Genomic DNA, 27723 nt, shown 5'->3' with positions numbered 1-27723 from the left:
TGCCGCGGCGGGCACAGCCCGGGGGCCACCGCGCCGAGCCCGGGCGGGAGTGTCCCCGCGCAAGCAGGGAACGGCGCCGCGCACTCCAGCCCGGAGGGCACCTCGAGGGAGGGCGCGGGGCGCAGCCTTCTGCTCTCGGCGGCTCTGACAAACACCCCGGGGGCCGGGAGCCCGGCTGCCCTGCGCGGGGTGGGCGCGGACGCGGACGCTGGACTCGTGCGCGGTTCCGGGCGTCGCGATGAACATCGTGATAGAGTTCTTCGTGGTCACTTTCAAAGTGCTCTGGGCGTTCGTGCTGGCCGCGGCGCGCTGGCTGGTGCGGCCCAAGGAGAAGAGCGTGGCGGGCCAGGTGTGCCTCATCACGGGCGCCGGCAGCGGCCTGGGCCGCCTCTTCGCGCTCGAGTTCGCCCGGCGCCGGGCACTGCTGGTGCTCTGGGACATCAACACCCAGAGCAACGAGGAGACGGCGGGCATGGTGCGCCACATCTACCGCGACCTGGAGGCGGCCGACGCCGCGGCGCTGCAAGGTAACTCGGACCTGCGGGGGATCAAGCCTCTCCCCACCCCCCGAGGCGTCTCCGGGAGGGCCCGAAACCCCACTGTCTGGGTGAGCCCCTCTTGCAAGGAAGAGAAGCACCCCCTCGTCTCCTACGAGTGGAATTTGCCCCGTGAGAAAGGAACACGGTCACCTCTGTCTTAGAAGGGGGGGGGGGGAAGGTGTGCCGAACCCTTGTCTTCCCAGAGGTCCTGGGGGAAGAATGTCGGGCTTCCTAAACCCTCTGAGGATAGCGAAGGCAGAGCGAACTTGCTAGCACAGGTTTGAATTCTAAAGAAATGCCTCCCTCCGGTTTGCGATGGGGCAATGAAGTGTCTGGGAAGTTATTCTCAGACTCGACTGATGAACGTATCTATATTATTACCGTGGTCTGAATCGCCGAGGCTGGGGCAGCATTGATGATTTCACTATAAGTTTAGCCACAAGAAAATAATTAACATTGTTTCACCAGGGACAAGTAAGTGCTTTAGTTACATACTCAGCCTCATTGAAAGATAGCCTACCTTTCAAAGCGCTTGGAATATTTAAGCCTCATTGTAAATGTATTTCATGTTTTTGATAACCTCAGGAAATCTGCCTCACGGTTTATTTATTAAATAACCTGAATCTGAGATTTTTTTTTTTTAAGCCGAAGTGGAGACCATAACCAACCATAAATATTGGTCTAGGAAATTTGGTAATGGCTCTTACTCTTTGATAAAATTTTTCATTTCCAGATAAAACATTGAACTATACCGAGAAGATTAATTTGAGACACCACCCCTCCCCCATATCGATCATTTTTTTCACTAAAACTATTGGCACCTGCCTTTTAGGTTAGAAAATCAAAGGTCAAGAATGTTACATTTTCAACAGTGGTATGGAGAGGTAGCAAATACAGATTATTGTGCTCCCTGCTAAAACCTAAAAGAGAAAAGGTATTCAGAAACCAGGAAAGAGAATTTTGGTTTTTAAATTGAGATCTTATGTGGTAAAATTGCATATTTACCTGTAAGTTTCATTTATGTGAGGTGCTTCTTGGGAGATCTCAGCTATTCCAGTTAGAACAAACCAGTGACCTCCGTTCTTTCATGAGAAACTTTAGGTTCATTTCTTGGCTTTGGATGACTTCAAACTGTTAACTGCAGTTTTGATTTTTGAGCCTGAAGGAGAGTTTCCATTTTGAGTGTGCCGGTACTAAAAGAGTAAAAGCCGGTTCTGGCCACTGTTCCTCAAAAAAGAGGAGTGTGTAGTGTTTGTGTTTGGGAGGAGGGGGGTGTTACTCTCTGGGCTGAGATCAGTTTTTTCCAGGTGTCTTTAGCTCCAGGAAGCTGTTCCCATGAGGTCTGACTTGTATCGGGCTTGTCACAATTACATGATTTTCCCCTAAGCAAAGCTATCCGGTAAATTGCTGTAATTCCCAAAGACTTTTGGGGGAGGAAGGCAGCTGTAAGTTCAGTCATTGGCAAGCCTCAGGGTGTTAGAAATTTGAAGCTCACTGTAGTATTTTTGTTTTGTGTGATCTTTGTCCTACTGATTGCCATGTGACTCACATTTTGCACCCCCCACCCCCTTCTCTGTTCCATTTTCCCCCCTTCATCTGGACTTCTGAGGACAGCTGGAAATGGTGAGGAAGAAATTCTGCCCCACTGTAACTTGCAGGTTTTTACTTACACTTGTGATGTGGGAAAGAGGGAAAATGTCTACCTGACCGCAGAAAGGGTCCGCAAGGAGGTCGGCGAGGTCTCAGTCCTGGTCAATAATGCTGGAGTGGTCTCTGGGCATCACCTTCTGGAATGTCCCGATGAGCTCATTGAGAGAACCATGATGGTCAATTGCCACGCACACTTCTGGGTAAATATAAACATCCTTGTTTTTACTACTAGGCCCTCCTCAATGAGAAGGTTGGGAAGGAGCAGACTTCAGTACCAGCCTGAAAGACACCTGTACTGTTTCACTGCAAAGCTGCTTTCTAATTCGTTATCTCCCCGTGGTGAATTACACTGCATTGCCAGTTACTATCAAATAATTATTTTCTACCCTATCCCATGCAGTCTTTCTGAAGAGGGTGAAGGACTGAACATTTTGAACTAGTTTTGAAAGATTGCCATAAAAATAACAAGAGGGAGCATAAAACCCTGGGTTTGTTTATTTTACTTTCTGTTGAGTTTGTAAAACATTGGTTGTTCTTATGAATTCCTGAAGTCAGAGTTTAGGCTTCCAAATTACTGCTCAGCCGCATTTTAGAAAGTGCCAGAGATTCTGAGATCAGCATTTGTGGTCCACTGGGAGTGGTCAGGCCACCCTAGCAGTCACTTAACATCCATTGACCATCCACAGGGTCTGTGGCCTTGTCCTGATAAAGTACATGTCAGAACTTTCTCAGCTTACAGGATGCCTCTCTTAGGAGAACAGAGGTCACCCTGCGAGGACCACAAAGTCCCTATATGAGGGACAGGAGGACTGTGAGAGGGAACAAGGGACTTAAACCATATCAGCTTCTAGCCATTGGAGCTCCTATAGCATCTAAGGATGAGGGGGAAGGAGGGCCTTCTTGCTCTGGGGACCTAACAAATCCCCGTTTTTTTACCTAAACTTCAGTAATGGAAGGTGTGAAGCTCTCCCCTATAACTCTGCACTGTGGACCTTCTTTATTCTCTTTTTCCCCCCACAGTAATGCCCGTTTACTTTTGTAGACATGTAAGAGCCAATAAAGAAAGGGTAAGGAGATAGGAAATTTCGTTTTGTATTTTCTATAGGCGGATTAGCCTTCTAATGGAACACCACAAAGAACTGTTTCTTCTAAATAGGTCACATTAAACCTCCTTAATTTTTTAGCAACTGCCTACAAACTTAATCTGGCTTTAGAAGTACTTATTCAAATGTTGTTCCTTGAACATCAGACCATTTCTCGGATCCTGAAAGAAGCTTACTTTAATGTTTTATTTTAAAACATGATCTTTATTTAATTCATTTTCAAACCTCTAGAAATGAACACACACATGGTGTGAGCTAACTCATATGAATGCTTTAAATGAGTAAGGAGATTACCAAATGCAGTTTGGCGGGATTTAAGTGTGCTTGTGCACATGGGCGTGTGCATAGGTGTGAGAGAAAGAGTGTATGTGTGTGTGTGTGTTGTGTGCATTGGGGGTGGGGAACTGAATAAAAGTCCTTGCTGCCATGGGGTGCATAAGAACAAGTGGCAAGTGGCAAGGGAGTGGATCAGGTGAGTAAAGACCGGTAGAAATGAATAAACTTGGCATTATGGTTTATCAAGAATCTTACGTTTTTATAATTCTGAGTAAAACAACCACCATTTGAAATAAGACATATGTCACTTGCAGATGGACTTGTAGTTTTCAGAGTAGAATGGTAAAGATGAAGCGGCCTAAGAAACTCCAGTTGCTCTCGGTCAACTTGTCATCTTTAAATAGATAAACAGCCATTGGTAGGCTGGCTAGTTGTGAACCGCCAATTCCAGGACTGTTCTTTTCCAATAACCTTTGATTGAGATGATCCTGGGTTTCTGAACTGTAAACTTTTACCTATACTGTGCTCTAAAGTTTAGTCATCTTGCTTGCTTTCTCTGTATGATTATTTTGCCAGATAATAAAATTTCAAACATAACCACACTTTTAAATCTGCAGTTAAATACCTCAAGAGGAAAGCAGCCTCTCTTCGCTAGACATTCTGTAAAATGAGAGCTAATTGAGAGTGTGTTAAACACAGAAAATCCATAGCTTTGGCCTTGAAAATGCACATCAATTGATAAACTGTGCCTTAACATTAGACTACTTTCTAACCTAAGGAGAAAATTGAATCAAATCTCCAATAGAAGAAGGATTGTGGAATTGAACCCATATACTAAGGAGGAACATACCACCTTCCCAGAGTCCTTACTTTGCTTTGAGATGTTGCTTAAGTACAGAATTTAGGGAGTTCTTGGAAGCCTTGACGGTAATGACGTCACTTCATATTAAAATATGGGAGGCTCCTGAATTCTCCAGCTGTTTTTCCCCTAAGCATCTAAACTTAAGAATTTATTTTCAATATTGAGTCAGAAAATTCATTTTAGAGTTGGAATTTCTGACTTCTTGCCGAGCCTTATAAACCCTTTAAGAAATTGAGATCTAGCAACTAAAATTTAGAAGAAGGCTTACTATAATTTTTACAGTGATTTGGCAGGGGGTGGGGTGGGAGGTGGGGGGTGTTAGATGATGTAAGAGCTACCTGAATTCAGCTTCCCTTCCAGTAGTCCTCTTAGGCAAAAATGTCTGACAACTGTCTGAAGATATATTAGCATGTGCTGTTTTCCTTCCAAAGAAAATAACCAGTGTGTCTTTTTACTGTATCTGGGTGGGGAGAAGAAGTTGCCCCATACATTTTATTTTAAAAGTAGATCAGCTGAGCAGAGAGTCGTTTGGTCATTTGAACGATTAGTCTTGAGCCAGACTTGTAAGTAGCAGTTGCTGTCTGTTTTCATAAAATACTGAATGGTGTGTTGATCCTGACCCAGCGTTAAAGTCCTATGCAATGAGATAGAAAACCGTGTGGACTTCCACTGAAAAGCTGTGGGCCCCCTACTTAAAATCGCTTCTACTACTGCCTCTGCCTTCAAGACCTTCTTCCTCCATTCCGGTACATTTTAAGGCCTAGCACAAGTTCTTAATACAATCTTCCCTCCCCATTCCAGCCCTTTTCCTGGCATTTTCTAATATTAGAGCTGCAAGGATCCTTAGAGATCATCGAGTCCATCCCGTGTTTTCTGATGAAGCTGCAGTTAAATGGCTTGTCTAAAGCTTTCTCTCTTCTTGCCATTAATGTCTTGCAGCATCTGTTCATTCTCACCCTTTGTGGCATAGTATGTGCTCTTTGGTTTATTTATTTATTTATTTATGCATCGTGCCCTGAAATTCCAAAATAGATGGCAAACTGTCTGAGGGCAGTTTGTTCTGTCCTTCCTGTTTGTTTTCCTCTGCTCAGAATAGGACTCCACTCCTACAAGTCAATGAACATGCAGTAAATGAGTATTCAATAGGCTAGACTTCTGTTTAAAAATTCAGAAGATCACCTACTCGGGATGCTCACGGGGGCCTGTCTGCTGAAATTTCGAAAGGTAAGCCTTATGGTGGACTGACTAATGCTGTGCAAGATTGAGGAGACCTCAAAATGGGGCTGGCTCACATTCATAATGGTTTGTATCTCCTTTTGTTTTGCTACATAACTTTTCCACTCTCCCTGCCCCACCCGGGTGCTCACATTTACTACAGTATATTAAATCTGCTCGTGGGTGCCAGGCTAGCAACTTGAGAAGGCCGGTGTTGATAACCCAGTTGGAAACAAGCTCAAATTGAATATGTGGCAACCATTCCTACCTGTAATTCCCTTCTTGGTTCTGAACCTCATACGGTTTATTTCCCTGCACATTGAGAGTTTTTGCTGTGCTCGGCATTATCCTACCCAGCCCTCTGGTCTGCTGTGATGCTCCCACTTCCAGGATTCTTCTATCACCAGCAGTTCTCCTAGGAACCTTCTCTTGGTCGCCCGTCAAGAAGTGATAGGTTTGGGGTAGACTCCAGTCAGTATAATCTGTTGTGCAATATTTTCATCAGGGTCAGTGCAAGACCAAGGAGAACATGTGCAACACAATGCACTTAATGTTGCCATAATCCTAGCAACAATTCACTTAGGCCCTTTCTGTGGCTCCATGGGATACGAAAGCTGGAAAATACCTTGCTCATCTCCTGTGAAACACGGCAAGTCGGCCTCCATACAGGAATTGCAAGCCTGTATTTTCTTCAGAACATGAATATTGCTTCACTTGTTATTTTTTAAGAGGAGTAGAATCTTAGCCTGCCATTTTTACAAGACAGAGTTTATCTGTAGATCATTTTTGGCCCAAGAGCTGCACTTGGCCTTTATACGTGAGCAGCAAATTGATCTCTGATTAACCAAAAGGGGGAAGCAAAAGCATTTAACTCAGGCCTTTTATGTTCTGAAGAAATTTTGCATGGTAAAGGGCTAAATCTGTCAAATAGCAAGTCGGTAATTTACTTCTATTGATATGGTAGTCAGACAAGATAATTGGTAGTTAATTAATAGACCACTTAACTTAAAAGGTTTCACAGTTTTAAAATACTAATTACTGAATTAGGCATTTATCTATATCCAAATGTCTAAAGTCTATTTAGTTAAAATCCATCCAGGAAAAGTAAAAGCCCACCAGCTAGATCTGAGTAATGTAGCACTTAAAGACATTAGTGCTATGGTAGTACCTAATATCTCATGAATGGTCCCTAATCATTCATGTTTAAGTTTCTATTTGATTTACTGGTTTTTAATCTCAAGTGCTGTATTGTTCTCTGGTTAGAGAAACCTAGTTTTTTGTTCGAGGTCTCTTAGATTTAGAATTTTTAAAAAATCATTTCTAAAGTATTCATATAAAACTCTTTGGCCAGTTCTTCTTCCTTCAAACCATAATTTTAAGAATTGTTATACAATATATTTTATAAAGTAGTATTTTCCTATCTTAAGGTAGCTACTAAGAAGTTGGAGTTCATGGCCAGTTTTTAAGTCTGTACTAGAACTGGCTTCTGTTGCTAAATAAATATCATAAGCTTAAAAATCAAATGTTTGAGCTTCAGAAAGACTTTTTATTTCAACTGAACTGTAAATTGACATGGGGTAAGCATACTTTATCTTATTAATTCTTGTGGTCCCATTTAAAAACATCTCTCAGGTAGCAATCACTTGGATACTTGGGACTGTATCCCTAACATATTCCTATCCCTAACATTTCATAGCCTTGCTTCCTAATACAAAATAAGATCACGTGCCCCTTAAGCCTCGAGTTTCTATATTTGGTATGTTATGTGGTAGGCCCAAATTGCTTCTATTGCTGCTAGAAATCAACATCTGTGGTGTGTTCAAATGTCACTTTACATAACTGGTATGAGCAGGGCACCATCCTATAAAAATCCTTGCAGCATCTTTGATGTGTGTTCGAATCTGTGTCCAGATACGTCAGTGGTTTAGAAAACCACTACGTGGTTTTCACTTGCTAAGTGACCAAGATCATATGAAGAAACGGCAGTGCTCCCCCTCGTTGCCAGTGTGCAGCTTGATTTTTCTACAGAATGTGATCCTATTAACCATCTCTTAAATTCCAGTTTTTAGTTTCCACGATAAGCCCACTTTCTCCTGCTTCTCTTCTGTCTTCCCAAGGCCTCCTGGCCCCCCTACTTCTGAGATGTAATGACTAGTATTACATACTCAAACCTCTTCTCACTTTGTAACTCTAGCGGAGTAATCTGTTTATTTCAGTAGCTTCATCTAATTTCTGAGACAGTTCCCAAGTTCACACAGCTGTTTTGGCTGTTCCCCTCATTCCTAAAATCAATAAGTCTCAAAACTGAACTAACTCCTTTTGCCTCTTCTTTAGTCCCCTGGTCTGGCCAGGGCCAGGTTTGGGAACATCAGCAGTATCTTTAATTCTCCATCCTGCCCACATTCATGGGTCCTGACTCTTCTGTTGCTGCCATGTGCTTTGATCTCCTCCTTCCCAGTCCTGTGTCCTCCCCTGTGCTTCCGTTGCCTCTTGTCTGGACTTTGGAAAGAGTGTCTGAACTTCTTTCCCTGTTCCCAGATTTTGCTCTTCAACCTATGATTATCTAAGCAGACTCGAATTTGCTATGTGTGTGCTTAAGGACTATGCTGACAAGAACCTACTCCAAACCTTTGGGTGACTGTATTGTTCACAGCATGAAGTCCAGGCTCATTAACATGGCAGCTTAGATCTTCTAAAGCTGATTTCCACCTGCCTTCCAAATTCATCGCCTATTATGTCTCCTGGTCAGCCCTAAACTCCTGCTGGGCTAGACACCCTGTGCCCCTGAGGGAGCCCTGTGCACTCAGCTGTTCCGCCATCTGAGACCTGTCTTACTGGGAGACAAAAGCAGATGAATAGTTTAAACAAAATGTATTACTCCTTCTGGGAAGGAAAAAAATATTCAAAATACTTTCATGTTGACTTAATAGTATCTTCACAGATTAAAGAGGCGGTCCTTGTAGAGTAGTTTAAGTCCTGGTTCAAGGAATGGCCCACTCTTGCTTGCTTATGTGCTATTTATCTCTATTTCTTGAAGCAAATTTGATGTTTGGTCTTTTCTCCCTTGTTATTTCTATATCTAGGACTTCATCCATTATCTGTAGATAACGTAGTAGAAATTAATCTATAGGACACGTCAAAGTAGAAGGCGTTATTTAACCTGGGCTAACACTGATTAGCTTTTTCAGAAAGGCTGAATGGAGGAATGTTCCCTGGGTGGGGCCCTCAGCCATTTATTGCAGGATTGGGTCACAGGGCCTAGAGAAGAGCTACAAGCCCATGGCCAAACACGTAACTGCTCTCATTCTCTGCCCTTAGGTTTGTTTTCACCCTAGCCATTTTCGGATTTTTAAGATCTTTGGCAAATTCTAGTGAATTGACTTTAGTTAACTTGAAGTTTAATAATCTCATTTGGGACTTAGAATAATTTTTTGAAGTAGGAAACCCCTTGTATGTTGACTAGCTAAAATTTAAATTAAAAAAAAATGTAGGAACACCCCCCTTTTATTAAGCTCCTTTAGTTAAGGAATATTAATAACAGACTCATCTAAGCTTTCTGTTCTGTTTCTTTCAGAAACTAAAATTAAGCCTCATTCAATTATGATAAGTAGCCAGTTTGCCTCCATTTAATCCAGATACCGGCCTATATGGACAGATGTGTAGATGACATGTTTATTTGCTTGTTTTAGAATGCCCAATGAATAATAAGGCTCGTGACTCTGTGCAGTTATAGCCAACAGGCTGAAAAAAGCCCTTTTGAGCCACACTGTTAAGTCCCAAATACCCAGGATGTTTTTGGAACCCCAAATTGTACTATGCTGAATTTCCACTAGGGGGTGTCCCGACAGGGTGGATTTGTATCTTATTTCCTTCTGCACTCATAAGCAGTAATTTTCCTAAGATAAAGGGCCTTTTGTAGCTAATCTTTGGAGTATGACAAACTCTGATAGTCCTTAAAAAACAGGGAACTACTCCCTGTATCAACTGAATGAGTTAAATCCAATGTTTTGAGCCTGGAACTCTGGGGATCAGATTAAAGTGTGTTAATCTCTCTCGGTTTAATTAGTGATTTTTTTTTTTTTTTAATCTTAGAAGTTTTTAATCTTAGGAGTTAGCTATTCACAGAACTAACCCTTTTTTATAGTTTCTGTTAACTGACCTAAGAAGTTCCTTTTAGGCTGCGACCTCTTTTGTAAGCATAATGGGAAATTAACCCAGAGGATGGAATCTTGTAATTCTTTCTTTGAAAATACCAAGTAGACAGGTAGAGCATACAGCCAATCGTGTGGTAGGGCAGCCTTAGCGAAGTTCCCTGTGTTGTGACCTAACACTGTTAAGATACCGCTGAGCAGAGTAAAGGTTGTCAGAGCATGGCCTTGGGATTTAATCACGATTACCCTGACACATTTGGCCAGCCAGTCAGTCCCCGTCCGCCTGGGTTTGCAGGCTTACACCATCCCAGCACTGGAGGGTATGCCTTTAAACACGAGGAATGCTAACACCGTTTACTTGATCTTACCCAGCATGGCCCTTTCTTGAATTCCTTTTTCTTTTTACTTTATTTGTCAATTCTCTTAAAAACTCAAGTTCACACCTGTCAGGGACCATTTTCCTAAATGCTCTGAAACTAAAATTAAGTGAACCACGGGGAAAAATTGAATATCCCCTCATAATGATCATAAAACTTTCAACACTGCAGCAAATGCTGCTAGAATATTTAACAAGTGAGGGCAATTACTGCCGCAACCTTGAGTGCTGTCAAATTAGCCCAACTGACAAGCCACTTACAATGAGTTCACATTCGGAAACAAAACATTACTTGGTCTGTGAAACTTTCAAGGATCAAAAAAAGTTATGTGTGAAAGATGGCAACTGTGTTAAGGTTTTAAAGGTTGTTTTTTGTTGTCATTGTGTGGTTTTGTTTTTGTTTTGTTTTTGTTTTTGTTTTTTTGGTTGTAGGCTTTTTTGTTTATTGGTTTGGGGAAACTGTAGTGTTTCTCATTTGCTACTTGCATAAAATGTGAATTTCTTGCCTTTCTTTCAAATAGCTTGGTACTGGAATCTTTAAATATTAACAAGGTTCAGCTCCTTGGTGTTATTCTAAACAATGGGGCTCAAAATAACACTTCCCAAATCACTGTAACTGGGAAAATATTTGTGGTGTAACTTATGTAAGCACATGGGTATTTTGAGGACAAGTGAAACTTAAAATTCAAAGCCTGAATTTTCCCACCTGCAAATTGCACTTAACGTACTGCCCCCTACTGATTTCTCAAGGATTTTTAAAAATGGGATAGTTCTACAGTCTCTTGGAAAAAAGAAATACCAGGTCAAATAAATTATCTTAAAATAGTTCTGTACCAGCTTTTAGTATTATGTCTGCCAGACTTTTCTCTGCCAAGCGTTATTAATTTATCTTTTTAAAATCACTGTTGTCTACTCCTAGTGAAAGAGGACTAAAGGAGGGATTAGAGAAGAGGTGTCACGGAAAGCGTTTTTGTTTCCCAGCATCGTCTAGGATTCTGGGTGAAAGGGGTCGGGGCAGCTGAAGCAGATGCTCAGCACTATGGTTTTTGAGGCCGCTTCTGGTGGTCAGGTAGTGGGTTTCTGCCGGAAGCGTGGTCTGGTGCTGCCTGGAGGGCAGGGAGGCCTGGGAGCCATACAAAAGAAGAACCAGGAATTGCAGGAACTTGAAGAAACAACATAACGAAAAATAGATAGCACTTATAACCAAAAGAGCCTATAAATATATGCTTAATGAGCCTGGAGTGCATTTACCAGTACTTTTATATAGCACTTAAATTTTACAGACCCTTTCATAAACACTCTTCTCTCATTTGAGCCTCAAAGCAACTCTGAATTAAGTAGAGCCATTATCCCCATTTTTATGGATGAGGAAACAAATGAGAGAGGTTATAGGAATTGCCTAAGGTCACCCCTGGGGAAAGAAGAAGCTAGGATTCAGTCCCTCATCCTAGGACTTTAGTTTAGAATCTCTACAAATACTCACCCGAGCTACTTGTTCAAAGCTAGTAGATTTTCCTGTGAGTCACTTATGCTTTTGCCCTTTGGTATAATGAAAGAATCCACCTTCAAATGTTGATTTTTTTTTTTTTTTTTTAACTAGCATAGTTCATTTAACAATGACTAATGGACCCTAGCTTCAGAAAGTTTGCTCTATAAATTATACAAGAATGTGAAATTCTAGACCAAAGAACCAATACTACACTAGAATTTTATTACTAAAGGCCAGTTCAAGTGTTTTTCTGTGCTATTTCTGTAATTTTCCATGGTTCACATCTGAGATGGTTACTTCATTGAGATGACTGTAGGATATTCTTGGTCACTTAGCTTCCTTGCTTTTCCTAATTCACATGTCAGCACTGAGAAGCTGGACACAAAAAGTAGTGAATAAACACAGCACTTCAACAAGATTTGGCTGCGCAAATTTCTATTAACACTTGGTGCCAAAATGTCAGTAACAGGATGGTTTTAGTTTTTTGGTTTTTGTTGTGATTTTTTTTAAAGCTTATCTCCTAGAAAATGTAAAAGCTTTATTCTGTTACATAATAATCTTAAGGGATTAGAATTCCAGAAAACTCCATAAGCTTTGCATTTTAGAAATGCTAATCACGGATTTTCAAAATGAGGCAGTTTTGCCCAGTTGATGGCATCCAGACTTACAACCCAAGCATCTGATTTGTAAAGGGCTAATTTTTTTCCTAGGTGTGATTTCCTCACAGGCTTACCAAAGCATGAAATTTTCAGAAAGTTAAATGAGAAAAACGAAACAGGTAAAGGCTGAAAGACCTTGTCTTGAAAGCCGAGCCTTCAAAACCTCTGTGGATGTGGGGAGAGGACTTTGACGCCTTCTCTGTCTGTGTTTGTGAGCTTGTTCTAATGGCTATGGGGGTGACTTAGTCCCTTTACACTGTTGGAACAGAATGCCAGACACTGGGTGCGTTACTGACAAGAGAAATTTATGTCTCACTATTCTGGAGGTTGGAAGTTCCAGAAGATGAGGGTGCCAAGCAGATTCGGTCTCTAGGGAGGACCTACTTGGTTGGTAGACAGCTGTCTGCTGAAACCTCACACGGCAGAAGGGGTGAGGGATCCCTCTGGGGCAAAGAGCGCTGATCCCATTCCTGAGGGCTCCCAAAGGCCCCCCCTTCTAACACCATCACAATGAGCATTAGATTTCAACATGAATTGTGGCGACACAAGCATTCAAATGACAGCAGAGGGCCTTGCTGGTGCTGAAAATGGATCCACGGCAAATACACAGAGAAGCCGTCTGTAAATGCTCTCATAGTTGTCTGTAGAAGGCTCTGGGCAAGCTTGTTTGGTTTGAACCAACCTTATCTTAAAAACATTGTTGGCGAAACGGTGTGGGGAGTGAAGAGTGGGGCTTCCCAGCCTCTGATATCCTGGTTCAGAGAACACCGGTAGGCTAAAGGGTAGTGAAATCTTGCAGTTTTGCTGAGCTTCTAGGAGAAATTGATCTGAAGCCACTTGAGGTTTAAAGTGGATTCCCCAGGTCACCCTAGAACCTTGTACTCAGCCTGCATTTCAGGGCAGTGGTGACAGCAGCAGCACCTGGCAGGCTACACGTTAGGGAAGCGGACTCTCAGGCCCCCTCCCAGACCTACTGGATCAAAATCTGTATTTGATTCCAGATCCCAGGTGGTTCTCTGGCACATCACATTTTGAAGAGGAACTGGTCTTGAATGTGCATTTTCCTTTCCACTTTCTCAGTATTCTCCTTCCTGCGGCCTTCTTGTTTTTCTTTCCTGAGCTAATCAGCCCTTTAGGAATCTCGTAGACAAGAAAAATGCCAGACCACACACTCTGTTCCAATCCTAGTCTATGTTTATTTATTTATTTATTTTGTTTGGATTCCGGTCCAGTGTCAAAAAAGGAAGGGTACAGGTGCTAGCTTGCTCACCATTCCCCTTGGTGACTGTGCCCGGAATGGAGTTTCCAAAGCCATAAGCATCATGAAAGAAAGTCAAGACCTTTCAGGGAAGAGATACATTCTTCCCACCCAGGAAGTGAGTTACCACCTTGCCTATTGTGTATACCCCTTCCTCCACTCCTGGCCCTGGGGTATCATTGGCTTCCAGTGTTGACTGACGGAGAGCATGGTGTCTCATCCACTTGTGATACCTAAGGGGAAGTCTTCCTTTATAGTTTTCACAATTTAATAATGTTTTAGGTGGGTTAGCCAGAATTGTGATTGACAAGTGATTACTGCTGTCTTTTAATCCACTTTAGTCTTCTTCTCCGAATCAGCAATTATTACCCTTTTAAGATATTTCTTAATTTCGTTGTGGAGTGGTAGTTCAAAGGCATGAACATATAACCTAAAGCTGATGGGCTTTTGAGCCCAAATTTAAGTTGTGAAGTTTTTTTAAAAAGCCCAGGATGCTTTCCAAACCTAGAAAAATAATCATTACATTACAAGAACTTAGAAAAGTTCTTACAAAACAAGAACTAAAGCTTAGAAAAAATCATCACTGGACTGTATGGAACTTGATTTGCTACCGTGCATTTCTTTCAGAGGTTCACAAAGCTTTCTCTTTAACAGTGCCTGATACAATATAGGTACCCCTTAGACTCCTATATAAGGAGTAAATCCTGTGTTGCTACCATGCAAGCTTAAGAATAAAATAAGTTTTCAGGAGTAACCTCTTGATTATATCTTTATCTTTATATTTCATTTAGGTAAAGATTTTAGTTTTTTAAAGACTCCGCAGTAAGCAAACGAGGAAGCGAGGGAGAAGTTACTCTATTTAGACATATGAAATACAAAGGATGTTGGAAGGTGATCCTGAGGACATTGTTGGGTAAAGCTGTTGGAATGGGGGCAGGAGGGACAAAGGAGTCCTGCCCCTTCGGATAGCCTGAGCAGTGGCCGAGCCTGTGTGCAGTGTTTATGCCTCACGGAAGCGGTTACTAGTCACTGGAGCAGAACCGAAGCCTCTGCCCTTTGGAAGATCTGTCTTTATTACAGTTTCTGAGATGTGATTTGAGTCTGGGGCAAAGCAAAGGGATTAATGACAAAGTGTTGTTTAGCAGACTATTTGGCTGCAATTTTATGGGTTATTTCATTATTCTATAAAGCATTATTAAATAGGGAAAGGACCCTGAGCTTGAAGGAGATCATGGAACACTACTTTGATCATCTAGGACTCAGCCAGGGGGAGGGTCCAGGAAAATAGCACTTCAAAAACTGTGTTCAGCATTCAGTTTCCTTCAACATTCTGAGCTTCTGTGAACTCAAATGAAACACAGAAAAACGATTATTTTGCAGAGAATATGTAATTTCATTAATATGTAAGAGGCATAAATTCAAGTTACATTATTTTAAGAGGCACAGTCATGACATCATATAAATGTTTAATGAACAGATTTTTACTGCTCACCAGCTGCTGGCCTCTGTACTAATGGAACTGACACCTTGCTGAGTCATTTATGAGAGTCTTATGCAAGGTACACCACAGTGTTACAACTTGTATTTCCAATGCGTGGTAGGAATCTAAGAAAGAATTATTGGACATAAGTCGTCGTAACATTTTTGAACAAATGGAGAACCTCCTCTTTTTGTCTCACAGATGAGTTAAAAATCAGGACTCAAAGAGGTCAAGTAACAAGGATGGACAGTTGATTGGCAGCTGGGACCATGTGGTTTTTGGACTCCAAAAACCAGTGTCCTTTCCAGACAGATTGAGTTTTAAGTCACCTCCTTTCCAGTATTTCTGCATAGCAAACTCTAAAACGCAAGGGAATGTTGGTGTCTGAGTGGCTGCCTTGGGCTAGATTCATCCTGTGCTTTAGCAGTGGGAAGGCAAGTTAATAAAGCATTTATTTTTGCTGAATAACTAATGGTGTCATCATCTAGGTGTTCATTTGAAAAGCCTCACTCTTTTATTAGCTTCTTGGTTGCAGGGCAACTGGAGGAGTGTACTAGTGCATGTGTGTTAAGCATTAACTGCTGATGCCTTCAAATGTTAAACTAATCCCTGTAGCCTCAAAATAATAGAAGCATGGTAGATGTCACATTGGTAAGAACTCGGGAGCTAGGACACACTCTTTAGTTTCTTCTAGGTGACTAAAGACAGAGTGGTGTGTGTCAAGCTGCTAAGAGACTTTGATGAACATTTTGTGAAGTCTGAGGGAGCAGTTCCAGGCTTTACTGTCTTGGGGGCTCTGTTGCATGATTTGTTGGGAGAATTTTCCGTCTCTACAAACACACCCAACTAGGAGAAAAGGGGAAAAAGCTGTCATTCAGTTCCATGAATTTCCGAATTTGTGCTGTCAAACCCAACTAAAATACTTCAAGTCAGTATCTTGTTAGCATGTATAGATTTAGTTTTTAATTCCTAATTAAAGATAATTTTATAGTGAAAAATTTTAACTATCACGTTCTGGCATCAAAGTGAAATTTCTTAAATTTGACAGTCAGTGTGTTTACTAAGCAGATAACCTTTAGATCTACAGAATTAGGAGTATTTATTTAGCCATACGTTCCTTTCCCGGGATAGCTTGTGGGGGTATGTCACCATTTTACCATCTTTAAACATGCTAGCGATTTCTCCTCCTCACCTTTTTGACACCGTTCTCTGTATTTGCACAGCTCCTTCGACAGTTTGTACTAAATTAAATCCCAGTTTTCCAGGAGCAGTGACTTAGTGTTCAGAGAAGAGTGCCACCAGATGTCATTTTAGCCTTGTAAATAAGCAGTATGTTCCTTTGTGATTCTATAAAGATAAGTTACTCTGGTAGCAACGGAGGCAGAAGGAGCAAAACACCAACTAGAATTGTTGGACCACCTGGAGAGGTGCTAAGAGGATGTCCAGTTATATGTTCTTTGTTCAGTGGAGTCTTAATTGTTGTTTTCGGTTTGGGGTTTTTTCCCTCAAATTGTTTATATACTACTGTTATTTGGAGATTCTGAAAATCCTTATACATCAGAAAACAATTATGTATGTGCTGATGGTGTTAATCCTTTTCCCATCATAATGTGATTTCTGGCCCTCCTTAGAAACCAAAATCACCTGTTTCTTGGGTGTTCAAATGAGAGAGAAACATTTTTAAAGGATTCTTTTTAAAAGATGGCTTTTCTGGAATTGACCAGAAGACAGTTATGCAAACACACAACAATACAGTATGTGGCCTTTTTCTTCAAGAAATTAACATGGCTTTTTCGTGTGTCCATTAACGTGGAATCGCTTACAAATACAGAGAACACATTCAGGGTGTTTTAGCTACACCTTTAAAGTGTCATCAGTCTTGAACATTTCAAAAGCCAGACTTTGCCGGATACCACATTTCTTCACATTCTCTTTTGTTTAACTTTCGGCTAATTAGCCCTGACAGTGCAGCTGCAGGCCCTGCATCCCAGTGTGTCATTAAGAGCACAGAGAATGATCTGGGGGTTTACAACTGTTGGAAGTTAATTTGGCGTAAACCTAACATTCAAAGATTTCTCGAGATAGAACATGTCATGTCTATGTCCAGTCACACTTCTGTTTCAGAAATTCTTGTTTATATTATAAATATGACCTTTACAGTTATCTTTCAAAGTGCCCAGGGCTTTGAAGAGGAACCCTGAGGAGCTATAGTGACATTAGACTTAAGTATGTTTCATAAGAACATCAGGGTCCTTGACAATGTCCTTCCCCCACTCCTTTTTTTCTATTTAGTCACATAGCAACCCTGTCAGCTGGTGGCCGGCCGATTATGGTATTGGAGTCTTGTGATAAAATTACTCGTGGGTGTGCAAAGGTCCATCTCCACACTTTTTAGCCAGAGTTCATTATTGAGATGTTCTCTTTTTCCAGATAAAATGATCCCTAGGTCCATTCCAACTTCAAATTCTCCCACTGGCCATACCAGTTAGTGCATATGGGTTGCTGACTCTGAGATCAAGAGTCAGCCGTCTCTTCCTGAAGAAGAACTACAAGGCTTCCTCTGTTTCACAGACATTTGAACAAAAAGACATAGCGATGGAGTACTTCTCTGGCTCAGGTTAAGCATCTAACTAACCTTGCCAGCCACCAAACTCCATACTTTAGACATCCTTGTACTAAGTGGTCACTTATGATCCAAGTAATCCTTCCTTATAGTGGGGACGACACAGCAGTCCAGGTGTTCAGTCAGTGATCTTGAGTTTCCTCTTTCAGATTCACTAATGGCGGCACACGCGAGGATTTATACTTAAGCCATTTGGGTGTACTCTCAGATTTGCCCTTGATGTTCCTTTAATGACTCTTTGAGACAAAGTTAAAGATCATGAACCTTAGCTTGAACTGACTGGTGTCATGGCAACTAACACTTCACCTTTCACTGGTCCCCATCTCGTACATGTTACAATATTTGTGCGCATTAATAATTCATTGCAAAGTGCCAGATTTCTTTGTGCTGTCAAACTGTGTCAGGGACAGAATATGCTGTATCTCAGATGTCATCTACCAGACTGTTGAGGGCAAGAGTAATTAGAAAAGAAAACTAGTCAGGTTACTTGGGAAGATTCCTGAAAATATGATGCTTTCTAGCCACTCATTTACAGCATTTTCCCTGTAAAGTAAGGGATAGAATTAGTGTTGATCAAAGTTTATTTGGTAATGTGCCGCAGACATTAGGCAGGACTTGGGCTGTGGAAATAAGGCACGAACAGTAATTGCTTGCCTCCATTCGGGCAGCAAAGGAAAATGATTAACAGCCTTCGTGCTCAGTCACATGGATCAGGCTCCAGCATGAGCCCTGAAACCCCAAGTTTAAAAAAACAAACAAACAAACAAAAAAACCAATGGTCCTGATGTGAATGCTCTTATCCCAGGCTTGCCTTTGCCTGGCACATGGGAGCTGAGTGTTTGAGCCCAGCTTTGGAAGACGAGTCTGGGTTCCCTGCCTGACCCTGGCCTTGGATAGCTTTTTTCACCTCCCAATTTCCTGAACCTTGTTGGTTGTGCTCAACATTGATAGCAGTTGTTGTGATTGTAGTATTAGACCTATGATCGGTATGCTTCCTAAATGAAGAAAATAGGCCTTTGTCTTAGGATGGAGAAAATGCAAGGAGACATTGGATTTAATTTGTACAGCAGGCTGTGTTTGTCCCTGATTATGCACAGAAATCACATATTTTAAACTAGACACTGACCTGCCACCTTTTTTTTTTTTTTAATTCTTCCTCTCTGCAGAAAGCTTTATATTAAAGCAAACCTGTGTCACAGTCTACTAGTTACTCAAAGTGAAGCATATTTCGCTGAAAAATGTTTACAACCCACAGTTGGGGAAGATTTTGGTCACTTAGCCATATTTAGATTCTTTTTTTTTTTTTTTTAAAGATTTTATTTATTTATTTGTCAGGCATAGAGGGAGAGCGAGCGAGTGAGCACAGGCAGACAGAGGCAGAGGGAGAAGCAGGCTCCCTGCCGAGCAAGGAGCCCGATGCGGGACTCGATCCCAGGATGCTGGGATCATGACCTGAGCCGAAGGCAGCCGCTTAACCAACTGAGCCACCCAGGCGTCCCCATATTTAGATTCTTTTGTTTCTCTTTTTCTTTCTAATACAAAACCAGTAGCTTGAATGTCCCTCCAGACTACTTGGAAGGAGAGCAAGGAGGTGAGGAAAGCAAGCCCAAGTCACAGTTTTTAGAACACGCAGCCAGAGCACCCTGTGCATAAACTAGAGCTCTTATACTGGATACACTGATTTAACAGGGTTCAGTGCTGGGAAGTGTGAATTCTGCATAGAGACAGTCACAAAACCAGCTCCCATTCTAGCCATCATTGCTTGGCCACATCATTAAACAGTACCTGCATGTAATAGATGTTCAAGAAATAATCGCTGAAGGAGGAAGTTAATACCACAGACTAATTTCAGGACAAGGGGAGGGGTCATTAATCAGTTTCAGAACCATGCAACAAATTAAACTTAAAAAACAGCTAGGAACTTGTTAATCTTCTATCACCTACCTTTATGTGGTGCTGGGGATCTGGATTAGTCATTTAGCACCTGCAGGCAACAGCATTGCACAGGAGTCGGGGTGGGGGGCGAGGTCATTAGTGCCAGTCCGCTCGGGTGTCCGTGTGTTTCCAGCCAGGGCCAGCCGCCAGCTAGAGCGAATGGTCACTGGCGATGTGAACAAACAGGGTCAGGGATTAAGCAGCAAATTCTTACCGGTGTTGTATATTGTGTGTAATTTCTTAGGATTTAATATTGAGACTCCTCACTTAAGAACTTAACAGTAGGATCCTTTGTACTAAATCTATCCCTGTCTTCCAAGACTAGGCAAACTTTGAATACTGAGAAATGCTCTCTGAGTCGCATCACGAACACATTTTATATTTTTCTAACTAATCTGGGAACAATCATAACCAGCTACTTAAAAGAAGCCTTACAGACTTGGTTACTTAAAGATATGTTTTGTTATTTAGATTGGAATGTATATCTTTCTTTATGATATTACCTTATTGCAGTTCTGTGATATGATAGCCATATATAAGCCGGAGAGCCAAAAATTGAACATATAAGCAGTCACCCGAAGGGCCAGGTGTTGCCTTTTTTGGCTACCAAGCACACCAAAATAATAATTACTCTTCCTAACTACCCTAACCATTCCCACTTACTGCTGCAAAGAAGTAAAATCCGGCTGAACGTGTGTCTCTCTTCCATCCAGCAGCAAGCCCGGTCTCTGAAGTTCACAGGAACATTGTTCACATTCACTCCTCCACTGTCCCCATCACAGGGCGATAGTTCTCCCACGATCTTTGAAAGAAGAATCAGTGTCCTCCAGCTTAGTCTGAGGCAGCCAGGCAAATACATCTAAAACAATCAAAATATCTCAAAACATGGAATTGTATGTTACAGGGAACGGTCCTGACCATATGTCTTAAAGAAATACAAACAAAGTCAAGGTGGTGCAGAATGATATAAAGGCTCCACACCTTCAGTAGAGAATTATTTGGAAGCTCTTGTGACATATGCATGTTGAAAAGCGCAGGAGGCTTTGTAAACATGTGATTAATATTATACTTCAAATTACGTGGGAAGTAGATTGTCAGAGAGGAGATGAGTTCACAGGTAAAACCTGGTGGGTGAGAATAAGTGTGCTCTGGGGGACCACAGTGAGGGAACCCAGACAAAGGGTATGAGTTGGGGTGGGGGGGGGGTCATTGCATGATGGTCAGGAGTCAGACTGTGGAAGACCTTGGGATACTTCGCAGCCATTCATCTGGCATCTGTGTGCATCATGGATTGGAATGCAGAGAAACTTCAAAAGAAATGGAATGACTGTTTTTGATCTTGTACGTGCAAAAGTTATTGTAACAAATTAGATATTTATGCAAAAATTCAGTGATCCCTCAGGAAATCCTCAGAAAAGGGTATGCAAGTCTCCTTTAAGTCCACTGTGTATTGTTTGGGTTCTTTTAACTTCATAAATCATGGGGAAGCTGTGTTGGCAGTGGGATATAACTCAACAGTAGACAGATTGCTCTTTGCTGCTTTCTTTTAAGAAGCAGATTATAAAACTGTTGGGAGCCTGGTAGAGTAGTTAATAGATCATCTTAAGCAATTTGAAGTAATTTTTTTTTTTTTTTTTTAAATACAGCCTTGTGTCTTGAAGGCAAAAGAGCCAGAGGGGGAAGAAAGAGTTTAGTGAATAAGAAATCAGTACCTGGGTCTATTGCCTTGTAAGTGTCACGTGCTTAGCTACACTGAGTGGCGGGTCACCTGCTTCTGTGGACAAGTCACTGCCCTGTAAGCCCCCCAGGGGAATGTGGTCATTTAGAATGCTGTAAGCTCCTGTCGGGTTAGCACAGGACACATTTCTCATGATGAGCATCCTGTACTTTTATCTTGCATTTTTACATCCTGAAATACTTTACCTCCTGCTAGTGCGCTTTGGTGAAGCTTTGGATGCTGGAAGATGATGCTGGAAGATCTCTTCATTCGCAGGTCCCTTCCTGTTTAGACCTAGCTGTAAGGTAGACATTAATGCAAGGCACTTAATCCCGGGTAAGCTGGAGGTCCCTCACAGCCGGTGAGATAGCTGTGTTAAAGTGTCAGGAGCATGAAAAGATCCCTGACCTGGGAGTAGTTTAGATTAGCAGATAACTATCACTTGAAAGGTGATAAAGAGCCTTCGACTGATGGCTTTCTTTTCATCTCTGGCGCTTGTCCCCAAAAGCTCTTGTGTTACAAGTCTGGTTGGTCACGGCTTCTAATAGGCCTGCCACACCGATGATACGGTGTTATGCTAACCAGACACTCAGAGGATCTACTCTTTTAGTAAATGTATAAGATCTTGAAACAAGTCGGAAAATGTACCATTATGTGGGTAAAACTGATTTTATCATGTGGCTAGAACATAGCGTAGGATTGGTTTGTAAATGAAATTCACAGTGTCTGTTCTAATCCTTGACTCTACTCTTCTTTCAGACCACAAAGGCTTTCCTTCCTACCATGCTGGAGATTAATCATGGTCATATTGTGACAGTTGCAAGTTCCTTGGGATTGTTCAGTACTGCCGGAGTTGAGGTTTGTGAGATATAAAGCATTTCCTTCAGTCAGTCGGTGTATCTCGTGATGTGTACACCGAAATCCTCCAAAGAGTACTGCCGCCCACACGTTCGTGAAAGCACTCTGTTCCACCTGTGTGCCGTGTGTGGAATGTTAGTAACCAGGGCCAGCTGTTGGGAGTGCACCTCTAGTATCTTCCGCCATAAAATCACTTACCCTAGCTTGACAGCCACAGCAGCAGGAAAAGTAGGTGGACTGGCCCTCGCTATGCCCCATTTTCATTAGCAGTTTTGCTTGATGGTCGTGGGGAGGCACAGGGTCAAGAATGAAACCGTGGAGGGCAGTGGCAGTGCCCTGGGAAACAGACACGTGAGGCCAGAGCTTGACATCCTGTTTGGGTCGACTTGCCAAAAGCGAACTGTTTGTATCCATTCATCAGAGGAGATGGTTATGGCAGATGTGAGGTGTCTGGCTTTGTTAAGTTTGCAGAACTGGGCTTAATCAACCCCATTCTTCACCATATTCCAAAAATAAGGTGTTTGTATGTGTATCGTTCTGTTTGTCCTCTGGTGCCTCCAGCATAAAACTGAAAACCTCATCCCCATGCAAATACACAAAAGGACACAGACTAAATGGCTTCCACATTCTGCAATTCCATTCCTACATCTAAGGTGGGGTAAGGGATAAGAACTTTCTGTACCATGTGTTCTTAGACTAAAGTCTGGCTTACGTTTACAAGGTGTACTTACCATTTCCATTTTCACTTTACCCTAAAGAGAAAACTGGATCCTAGCAACCTATAACCTAAGCTAGGTTCACCTTTGCTCTCCTGGCGTTAATTAGACAAACTGGATTTTCATTCTCCTTTACTGAACAAGAGACCATTTGTAAATTTTCCAGACACTTCAAAGTGAACCTCTCTCCATTTTTAGCTCCCGCTTGTTAGCTTTTATAGAATTCCTTTGTGGTAACTTCCCCAAAGTAATATGATACTCGGTCGATGTGGCAAAAAGTGTTCGTCTGTTTCTGCTGTTGCTTTGAAAATATTATTTCTGCACTGAACCACATCAGATATCTGTCTTTGAAAATGCTTTCCTTTTCTTTGCTTAGTCACCTGTAACCTTCTGTATCAAACATGTAACCAGAGTACTAGGATCAGGGAAGCTCTGGTTTGGTCAGTGTGGTGTGGGATCTGTGCACATACTTAGTGTTTCTGTTCTCTCTCTAACTCAGGATTATTGTGCCAGTAAATTTGGAGTGGTGGGTTTTCACGAATCCCTGAGCCATGAGTTAAAGGCTGCTGAAAAGGATGGAATTAAAACAACGTTGGTTTGCCCTTACCTTGTAGACACGGGCATGTTCCGAGGCTGCCGAATCAGGTAAGTAAAAACCTGTCTTATTACTGATAAACTTTTTTTGAAGCGCTTTTTTTCCCATCTTGGAGGAATATGTGGAATTAGACCTTGCATCTTAACTATCATTTGACAACTAAACCTGTTAATTCATTGGTCAAGGTTTGTAAAATTCAGGTAAATAAGATTAACAAGCGAGGTTCTGATACCGCACTGATACTAACGCGAGGAAGTCTGAAGCATCAGACAGGAAGTGGCCTCTCTGTACCTTCAAAGGAGGAAACATAAATACCCCGGGGTCTCCCTTGGAAGCTACTTCCTTAGGAGTTATTTTGTTTCTTTGGTATTGGTGTTGGTAAATGAATGTGACTTTGATTTGGATATGAAACAATGTGACTATCACAAAAGAGTAAGCCTTTCTTCTAAAAAGACCTTTGAATATTGCCCTCCAGATTTGGGAGCTTTCTTTTTGCAGAGTATACGTAGGCAGATTCACTTATTAAAAGAATGAGAAGAACTATTTCGATTTACTAAAAACAAAATAAAATACCCACACACTTTGAAAGGAGGCATGTGGGAATATAAATGTCAGGCCACGTCTGACTTGAACTAGCAGAGTAAACAAAACCACGAATCGTTAAAAGGATACTTGTAAAGACATGCTTACTTTGAGATTCTTTGCTTGGATGAGTTTGAACGGCAAGGGAAGATAACCGAACCAGTTCCCCGTTGTTCAGGGCCATTCTGAACACATCCCGAAGCTGGCCACGCTGTAAAGTAGGTGGAGCTTGATTTGAGTTATTCCATTGTCCGGCTGACTCTACGTCTGGACTGGGAATGGACTCGAGCTCTGCCTCTTTTCCCGAGCATGCAGACGTGTGTGTGTGTGTGTGTGTGTGTGTGTGTGTTTTTCTTTCATCTCATATACTTAGGAACCAATTGCCTAGGGTCTAAGGAGCCCTGTTTCCTATTTAGCTGTTTCCTATTTAGCATCATGGCAGGTGTCCAAAGCTGTGGTGGGACAATGGAAAGTGAAAGGCATAAATTATACTATTAGGTTATGTCAGTGTGTCGTGTAATGAATTCAGCTGAAGGTAGGATTGTCTATATACTCTTCATTTCAGAGACCCCTGAGAGAAAATGCCTTGGTTTTCCCTCTTGGGGCATCCAGGAAAGTATACAGCTGACTTATTTCACTCAGAAAATTTATGCCAGTGTTACACACCATCATTCTAACAACGCTTAGCACTAAAAGTTTGGCGTTGTGTTTGGGTTTACTGTTTGTTATGCCAAATGTCCTCTTCTTTTCTATTAAAAAAAATAGAGGGGCGCCTGGGTGGCTCAGTGGGTTAAAGCCTCTGCCTTTGGCTCGGATCATGATCTTAGGGTCCTGGGATCGAGCCCCACATCAGGCTCTCTGCTTGGTGGGGAGTCTGCTTCCCTTCCTCTCTCTCTGCCTGCTTCTCTGCCTACTTGTGATCTCTGTCTGGCAAATAAATAAATAAAATCTTTAAAAAATAATAATAATAAATAAAATAATAGAAAAATAATGTGAAATACATTTTTAAAACATTATCTCACTTTACAGAAGAGCAGACCAATTTTGCTTTCTTTTTTTTAACCTGTTTTCTAGACAATGCAAATAAAATATATTCAGAGTAGGAAAATTTGGAAAATACAGAAAAAACACAATGCAGGGAACAAAATGGGTCTGGGATCCTGACACTTAGATAACCTCGCTGGTAATGGTTGGATGTCTATTCCTGCTTTGTCTTCCCTGAGTCTTCCCTGCTTTGTGTTAATTCTTCATTTCATTTTGTGACTATTTAACTTTCAGGAAAGAAATTGAGCCTTTTCTGCCCCCGCTGAAGCCTGATTACTGTGTGAAGCAGGCCATGAAGGCCATCCTCACGGACCAGCCCATGATCTGCACCCCCCGCCTCATGTACATCGTGACTTTCATGAAGAGGTAACTGTGCGGGTTCCCTCCTGGGTTGGGCCTTCCCCAGGACCTACCGCCAGCCAGTGCGCACTTTGCTAACAGACCCCTTTCTCGTTTCAGCATCCTCCCTTTTGAAGCAGTTGTGTGCATGTATCGGTTCCTAGGAGCAGACAAGTGTATGTACCCGTTCATTGCTCAGAGAAAACAAGCCACAAACAATAATGAAGCAAAAAATGGCATCTGAGGATCTTTTTTGTACGGAATATCGTTTCTATCAGAAGACGATCCAGGTGTTTCAGTCCGACACACATCAGCATTACTGACAGTCTCTGGATTCTAAACCCACGTCGACTTTTTTTTTTTTAATCAACTTTAAAAAATAAATAAATGAAGTGCAAATTAACCGACTAGAAGACTTGGAAACAGGATCAGCAGAAGTGAGCTTATGTTGTTGCCAACAGGGTCCTTTGAGGCAGAACCCTGAAACCTGTCCTATCTTTTAGACAAGCACTGTGTGACATCTCCAGGCTACCATTATTTTTCTTAAAGAGCAGAAAGCCTAGAGATGGGAATGACAGTGTGTTTCACCTGTGTGGTTGTTGTTGTTTTTTTTTTTTTTAATATCCGTAGAGTTTATTAATTCTTGTAATTAAACTCTAGCCAATTGACACCCTTGCGACTTCAAGGACTGCTAGTGCTATATTTTCTCATGTTTTCTAAGTTTCAGTTTTGCAAAGCCCATGGGGCTACTTGTGGTGTTTGTGTGTACAGCTCTTTTAAAAAAGGAATTTTGAAATCTCCATCAATTTGAAGTAAATGATGTTTGATTATTACAGTAACGGGATCAGGTCTCTTTCCTAAAGTCATAAGGACTAAAGTGTTAGCCGAATTTTTAATTTTGTCTCTGAAATCTTTCCTTAAAGCTCTATTTCTCTGGAGACCTACTTATCCACAAAGGTCATACATTTTCTACCTGTGAATTTTGCTGCATACAGAAAGTGCCCTTTCCTCAGGAAGTTGCTGTGTTTCATTTCTTTGAATGGACTTTTATCTAGAATACATAGCAGCTCTGCAAAGGAACAGTTTCTAAAAATGGGAACTTCTGCATTAAAAAAAAGGTCCCCATTTTTGTGCCAACTATGATTAGTGAGGGGGAAAAATCATATTCTGTGGAGTACGTATTGGAAGGGTGTAAAGATTCTTTTGAAAGTTATTCACATTGTAGAACAGCAATTGACATTTTTACAGTATTTTTTTGTAAAGCAAACTATTTTGTGCCTTGAATTTGGTAAATGTGTATTAGTGAAATGTTGTTAAAGTGGACTTCTACCTCTGTATCTAAATGTATACCATCCACTTGTAAATTACTATAAACTATTATGTGATTGCTTTTTTTTTTTTTTTAGAATGTCTTGTTTAAATAGCAACCAATGTTTAAGGCTATTAAAATAAGCCATCTTTTACTAATTAATTGGGAAGTTTTATAAAGGACTGATTAAATTTAAAGAATTAACTTACATGCCACTGACTGTGTGATTATTAGTGATCAGCAATATTCTAGAGAAAATCATTACATTCCTATCAGACCTTAAAGAAAAAAACTGTTTGAATGGGATAATGTTCAGGAACAGCCATTAACAATTAGGGTGCCATACACTCAAATTTCCTTTGTTACCTTACACTTTGATGAGATACTTTATCAGGGGCTTATTAACTCTGAAAGTGTGAAAATAGCATCTCATTACCTCTGTGAGTTTGCACCACAGATCAGATCAGCACTGTAATCACTTAACGGGAAAGTCCTGCTCACTGTGAATGTCCCCAACGCTGGTCTTAAGGAATCACTTCATTTATGTTTGAATTTCTCTAAAAAGAGAAATGATAACCAAGCCTGAGGCTATTATAATAATTGAGGCACTGGCTGCCTCTTAATTTTCAACTGGGGATTGAAAGTTTTGAAGCAGTGCTTCCTAACACTGTGGGGTGGAGAGACCCTTCTTATCCAAGTTTATCCGGTTCTGCCTCCCAGTCAGCCCAGCGCACACTCAGACCATCAGAGAAATCTGTGCTACTTTCACGACTCATTTATTGATCTTAAGACTAAGGAAGGTCTTTTTTACATTTAATGTTATTCTCACCCATTATAATTTAAGCCTCTTTCTATTTTCGTTCGGTACTGACCTTATAATCTTGTCCATCTCCAAGTTCAATAAACTGATGCATTGAACTTTCTTGTATAACTCATCAATTCCCTAG

At 41.4% G+C, this 27723-nt stretch overlaps 1 protein-coding gene across 1 annotated transcript; it reads left to right on the top strand.

Annotated features, from left to right (window-relative positions):
* Positions 1-25: 25 nt before the first annotated feature.
* On the top strand, positions 26-26984 carry RDH10 (retinol dehydrogenase 10). Its single transcript, XM_059166215.1, has 6 exons — positions 26-527; positions 2154-2389; positions 22093-22191; positions 23407-23552; positions 25363-25494; positions 25588-26984. The coding sequence occupies exons 1-6, from the start codon at positions 239-241 to the stop codon at positions 25709-25711; spliced, it is 1026 nt and encodes a 341-aa protein (XP_059022198.1). The 5' UTR covers positions 26-238; the 3' UTR covers positions 25712-26984.
* The last annotated feature ends 739 nt before the right edge of the window (positions 26985-27723 follow it).

The sequence above is a fragment of the Mustela lutreola genome, chromosome 3, assembly GCF_030435805.1.
Source record: "Mustela lutreola isolate mMusLut2 chromosome 3, mMusLut2.pri, whole genome shotgun sequence".
In the NCBI taxonomy this organism is placed as follows: Eukaryota; Metazoa; Chordata; class Mammalia; order Carnivora; family Mustelidae; genus Mustela; species Mustela lutreola.
The sequence above is the reverse complement of the archived record's forward strand: the minus strand, read 5'-3'. Positions and strand labels throughout refer to the sequence as shown.

Coding starts and splice junctions, on each gene's coding strand:
- RDH10 (XM_059166215.1), top strand. CDS start 239: ATGAACATCGTGATAGAGTTCTTCGTGGTCACTTTCAAAGTGCTCTGG. Junction 528..2,153: donor CGACGCCGCGGCGCTGCAAG/GTAACTCGGACC, acceptor TTCTGAGGACAG/CTGGAAATGGTGAGGAAGAA. Junction 22,192..23,406: donor TCAGTACTGCCGGAGTTGAG/GTTTGTGAGATA, acceptor TCTCTAACTCAG/GATTATTGTGCCAGTAAATT.